Genomic DNA, 6,000 nt, shown 5'->3' with positions numbered 1-6,000 from the left:
CTTTGTGATTTACACTTCTTGGTTTCACTGAATTAATTTACACATCCAAATCTCAGAATTTTGTATTTGTCCATCGACTGAAATAAGCAAATGAGTATATGGACCCCATGTACGTATGCGTGTGTTTCCTGTTTGCCTAAAATCTGGAAATAAGCAGATAATCAGTAGGTGTACGTGTGTGTGTGCGTGCGTCCATTATCTGGACATAAGCAAGTGTGTGTGTGTGTGTGTGAGAGAGAGGGAGACCAGGACATAAGTAACTGAGTGTCTGTGTTAGTGTGACATCTGGACTTAAGTAATTGAGTATATATGCCTCTGTGTGTGAGAGAGAGAGAGATGGACTTAACTGTGTGTCAGGGTGGGGGGTTTGTGGGACATAATTTTGTGTGTGTGTGTGCGCGTGTGTGAGGAGTGCTGGCAGGGGTGAAAGTAACATAGAAGACTTACCTGTATGGGGGCCTGGCTCCAGGCCCCTGGAATGGACAGGGCCTCACATGGAAGGGGGCAGGGCTGGGGTCAGCCTCCGCCAGCCAGCCCAGCCACACTGCCTGGCCCCTGCTGCCTGGGGCTCTAGCTGCAATTTTAAAGGGCTGGGGGCTCCCGCCGCCCCCTACCCCCGCCCCTTTCACCTCTGTGTGCTGGAACAATTTGTATAGCGGGGGTGCTGAGAGCCACTGAACCAAACTGTAAACCCTGTATATGATGGAAACCACTTCAAGCCAGGGGGTGCGGCCCCTATGAGCTGCGTGTGGGGAAGGGGTGTGTGTGTGTGAGACAGAGAGAGAGAGATCTGGATGTCAGTAACTGAGTATATGTGCTGGAGTGTGTGTGTGTGTGTGGGCCCGCGCCCCTCATCTGGCCGCAAGCAAGGCAGCGTGTGTCAGCGCCCATCACTTGCCACAACAAGTATGTTCATGTTTCCTCCCCTGGAAGACGGGCGGGAAAGTTTGTGCCGGAGTGGGACGCTCTCCGGAGCAGGCCCCCAGGGGAGCAGGCTAAGCCCAGCCCAGCAGAGGCTGGGTGTCATTATCCGGCGTTGGGCTGGTCCCTGGCCCCTTCCCGCCCCTCGGCCACGACTGGGAGGAGGATGGCAGCGCTTGTGCACTGAACGCTCCCGCCGCTGGGGAGAGCTGTGCCCGCGCCGCTCGGAGCACAGGCGGGGGACAGGCTCAGAGAGCCCCGGCCGCTTCCCTGCCTCCTATCGCACCGCATGCAACTAGTGGGATCCTCCTCCTGCTGCCAGGAGCAGCCTGGTGCTCCCTCCAGAGCAGAGCCAGCAGGGCAGCCCCCAAGAAAGGCTCAGTTCGGAGCAGAGGGGGCGCGGGGGCTTGCAAAGGGGGGGAGGACCTCCGCTGCGGCTGGCTCCCAACTATGCAGGCGGCTGCCCAGTGGCATCGGCGGCTGCAGGCGGGCGGCGGGCAGAGGCAGCCGCCGCGTGCAGTGTGAGCGGAGAGCTCGGCTCCATTCCCAAGGATGCTGGGGGGCGATGCCTGGCGGCAGGGAGGACGAGATTTGCCAGAAAGCGCTGCAGCTGCTGGCCGAGCTCTGCTCCAGCGGGGCGGTGGAGAACGAGAACTGCCTGGATTTCATCTACTACTTGCGGGACAGAGCCCGACCCCGGCTCACGGACTCAGGTACACGCTGCTGCTCAGGCCGGAGGGCGGGGGATGCTCGGAGAAAACAATACTCCCTAGTTCCTTCCCACCCTCATTGTGTCGCTAACTTACTGGGAAGGAGCGAAACCCCACTCCCCCAAGACGCCTTCCCCGGTGTCTGGAGTCCGGGAGAAGCAGGATCAATGCTCCTCACCCCAGCCATGGGGAGACGCAGAATCAATATCCCCATCCCGCCCCACCCATGGGGAGATACAGAATCAATATCCCCATCCCGCCCCACCCATGGGGAGATACAGAATCAACACCCCCCACATCCCGCCCCAGCCCTGGAGAGACGCAGAATCAATACCCCCATCCCACCCCAGCCCTGGGGAGATGCAGAATCAATACCCCCCATCCCGCCCCACCCATGAGGAGATGCAGAATCAACACCCCCCATCCCACCCCAGCCCTGGGGAGATACAGAATCAACACCCCCCCATCCCGCCCCAGCCCTGGGGAGACGCAGAATCAATACCCCGCATCCCACCCCACCCATGGGGAGATACAGAATCAACACCCCCATCCCGCCCCACCCATGGCGAGACGCAGAATCAACACCCCCATCCTGCCCCACCCATGGGGAGACGTAGAATCAACACCCCCCATCCCGCCCCACCCATGGGGAGACGCAGAATCAATACCCCCATCACACCCAGCCATGGGGAGGTGAGGAATCAATACTTCCCATCACACCCCAGCCCTGGGGAGATGCTAAATCAACAGCCTCACCCTACCCCTAGGTACCTCCACTGAACAACAAGGGAGGTGAAGAATGTGTCCCTCCTCATACCCACTCCCCAGGGCATATACACCCCTTCTGCTCTAACTTCAGAGGGGAAACATTCCCGTAGGATAAAAGCAATAGCTCTGATTGTTCAGGACAGGAGTGGACTCAGTCACAGAATCTATTCTTTAGTTTCAAGCAACGACCTGATCTAAGTGTTTTTCTGCAGAGTACTGTAGAAGGCTGCTAAAAGGTAAAACCCTATGGGGTTTTATGTGTTCCTAAATCATTAGGATTTTTGAAGAAATCAACAACTGGTGTCATCAATTTCCAGCCATTCTTTCAGGTGGTTACACTATTCATATGATTAGATTCCTCCCCTTGAAACTGGATTCATTTAGGACAAAAGCATGTATGTACATCAATTTTAGCAAATCTTAATTTCAACAGTATTTCCAGTGAAATATAATTGTGACTGCTGGTCTGAAACCAGGAATCATAGATTCACTACTTTAAATTATCTCATCTTAGTTGTTCAGTGTTTTCATTTGTTTTAAAGCTTAAGAATGTTTGCTTCCAGATAGCAGTTTGAACCTATAAGTAGCTTTACTGAGTTCAATCAAACCAGAATCTCAGTGTTCAGTGACAGGTTTCAGAGTAGAAGCCATATTAGTCTGTATCTGTACTTGTGGCACTTTAGAGACTAACAAATTTATTAGAGCATAAGCTTTTGTGGGCTACAGCCCACTTCATCAGATGCATAGAATGGAATATATATATATATATATATATATATATATATATACACATATACATACATACACATATATATATACATACACATACAGATAAGTTGGAAGTTACCATACAATCTGTGAGAGGCTAATTAGTTAAGATGAGCTATTATCAGCAGGAGAAAAAAACTTTTGTAGTGATACTCAAGATGGCCCATTTAGATAGTTGACAAGAAGGTGTGAGGATACTTAACATAGGGAAATAGATTCAATATGTGTAATGACCCAGCCACTCCCAGTCTCTGTTCAAACCCAAGTTAATAGTATCTAGTTTGCATATTAATTCAAACTCAGCAGTTTCTTGTTGGAGTCTGTTTTAGAAGCTTTTCTTTTGCAAAATTGCCACCTTTAAATCTTTTACTGAGTGACCAGAGAGGCTGACGTGTTATCCTACCGGTTTTTGAATGTTATGATTCCTGATGTCAGATTTATGTCCATTTATTCTTTTGCGTAGAGACTGTCTGGTTTGGCCAATGTACATGGCAGAAGGGCATTGCTGGCACATGATGGCATATATCACATTGGTAGATGTGCAGGTGAATGAGCCCCTGATGGCGTGGCTAATGTGATTAGGTCCTATGATGGCGTCACTTGAATAAATATGTGGACACAGTTGGCAACGGGCTTTGTTGCAAGGATAGGTTCCTGGGTAGTGGTTCTGTTGTGTGGTGTGTGGTTGCTGGTGAGTATTTGCTTCAGGTTGGGAGCTGTCTGTAAGCAAGGACTGGCCTGTCTCCCAAGATCTGTGAGAGTGATGGGTCGTCCTTCAGGATAGGTTGTAGATTCTTGATGATGCATTGGAGAGGTTTTAGTTGGGGGCTGAAGGTGATGGCTAGTGGCATTCTGTTATTTTCTTTGTTGGGCCTGTCCTGTAGTAGGTGACTTCTGGGTACTCTTCTGGCTCTGTCAATCTGTTTTTTCACTTCAGCAGGTGGATATTGTCGTTTCTAATACTATATTTCAATTTCTATACTGCATCAAATCAAGGTTTCACAGGTGTGAAGGAAAATTAAAATGAGCAGAACCATTTTTAGAAAGATTTAAAATAACTGAGAACTGGACAGTATTTGCAGTACTCTAAATTGTACTGGCAGTTCAGCTACTCGTCACTGCACAGTAATAATGATGTATTTACTATTCTTACAGTAGTTAGTTCAGTTATTCCAATTTCAGTCTATTCTTCAATGTCTAATGCTTTCAAACAAAGATTTTGCAGTAACTTGATTAATATGAGACAGCTTTCATGATGTAAATTACTGACAAATACTTGGGTAAACTAAGATAGCTTGAGCAATCCAATAAGGAGAATAAAACTGGTTAGGTAAAAAAATCTTCCATGTAAAATAAACGAAGCAGAATTTTCATATGTCTAGGTTATTTGTATTAAGATCTATTTTCAGCCGTGATAACTTCATTCACTTAAAACAACTCTAATTTTAAAAGATTGCAGACATTTGTAACAAGAACTTTAAAATTTGCTAAAAGATAGGTAGAATAACTCACCAAATAAATATTATACACATGCATTTAATAATTTTAAGAATAATTTGGTTCAAATAAATACTTTGTGTGTGACAGACACTTCTCTGTCAAAAAGCATTCAAGAAGTGATTGTGTCTATTTCTAGTTTCTCTAGTTTGTATATACTCAGGTATCAATCACATTCTTGTATCCTAAGTAATGATTCCCAAGGACCGCTGCTTAAGTCAATTATCACTTAGAATTGTGAGTTATTTGAACCATATGTAAAGAGGTAGCCTAAATCACTTTGAATAACAAGCATTTTTGAGATTTTTTGTAGAAGACACCTGACTATTCATGAAAGTATCATGCAGACATGATGTCTGGCATTCTGTCTGGGAACATTTTAAAAACATACCGTGTTCAGTAAAGTTATATACATTGAGCATACATCGCTGCAAGAATATGAGATTCTTAGTCTTCTTGTATTACTTTCCATAATGAAGAAAACTGTTTCTGTATTTCTTATTTTAGCTCATTATTTCTTAAACCATTATGGTAGGATGAGTTTTCAGTATTTGCTGCAAACCTGATCTATTACACAGAGTAACTACTATGTTAGGAAGCTGTTAATTTGCACTTAACTCACATTTCTATCGTTCAAATGTGGGATTGTCAAGAAAATGAATTCCCCATAAAGTTTGGTTTCCCAGTCAAATCCATGGATGGTAAGAAGACAGTGCATTCAACTCCCAAAAGAGGGAGACAGTACCCCTTCAATAGCAGACAGGCCAAATCCAGCTTGATTTACTCACATAAGAAATACCATTGAATTAATGGTGGAATGGAATTTATGGGCTCTGAAGAGAGACTCATCAGTTTTCAAGGACTGGAAGGATGTTGGCTACAATATAGGGCTGGGGACAGATTCTTCTGGGCAAAAATAAGCATGAAGTCATCTTAATTGTGTCATACTCTCTTTACTATGTAAGCAAGTTTTACATCAGCCACCCAAACTATGTTCCTCTCAGATAGCAGAAAATCCTGTCAAGCCAGACACAAAAGAAAACCATTTAAAAATACATAAACATTTGTTAGTAAATAGAGCTGACAAGAGTGTGGCTATAAAGGAAAAATATATGTGGTGTGTGGCTGATGGTTAGTAATGCTACTGTTTTCATTATGGCAGTTCTTGTACAAAAATATGTGAATGCTATTTTTAGAAAGTTTCTCCATGCTCAGATGCATTTTCCCAGTAAATTATATGCTTACCTAAACTCTTCAACCTGGAGAAAATGGTGATGTACAATATCTTTATTTGTTACATAATTTTCCCTATATGGAAGAAAGGATGGTCTATTGG

At 45.5% G+C, this 6,000-nt stretch overlaps 1 protein-coding gene across 3 annotated transcripts in view; it reads left to right on the top strand.

Moving 5' to 3' along the window:
* The first annotated feature begins 1,131 nt into the window (after positions 1–1,131).
* The window catches only part of SYT9 (synaptotagmin 9), a 109,353-nt gene continuing 104,484 nt past the window's right edge, over positions 1,132–6,000 (top strand). Inside the window, exon 1 of one of the 3 annotated variants that reach the window (XM_084631954.1) lies at positions 1,132–1,634. In XM_084631954.1, the coding sequence (XP_084488080.1) occupies positions 1,211–1,634 (424 nt within the window). In that variant the 5' untranslated portion in view covers positions 1,132–1,210. The remainder of the gene's footprint in view (positions 1,635–6,000) is intronic. The other 2 variants (XM_084631955.1, XM_084631953.1) reach the window with 2 other exon arrangements.

Source organism: Lepidochelys olivacea (assembly GCF_965140295.1).
Source record: "Lepidochelys olivacea isolate rLepOli2 genome assembly, chromosome: 6".
Lineage (NCBI taxonomy): Eukaryota > Metazoa > Chordata > Testudines > Cheloniidae > Lepidochelys > Lepidochelys olivacea.
The sequence above is the reverse complement of the archived record's forward strand: the minus strand, read 5'-3'. Positions and strand labels throughout refer to the sequence as shown.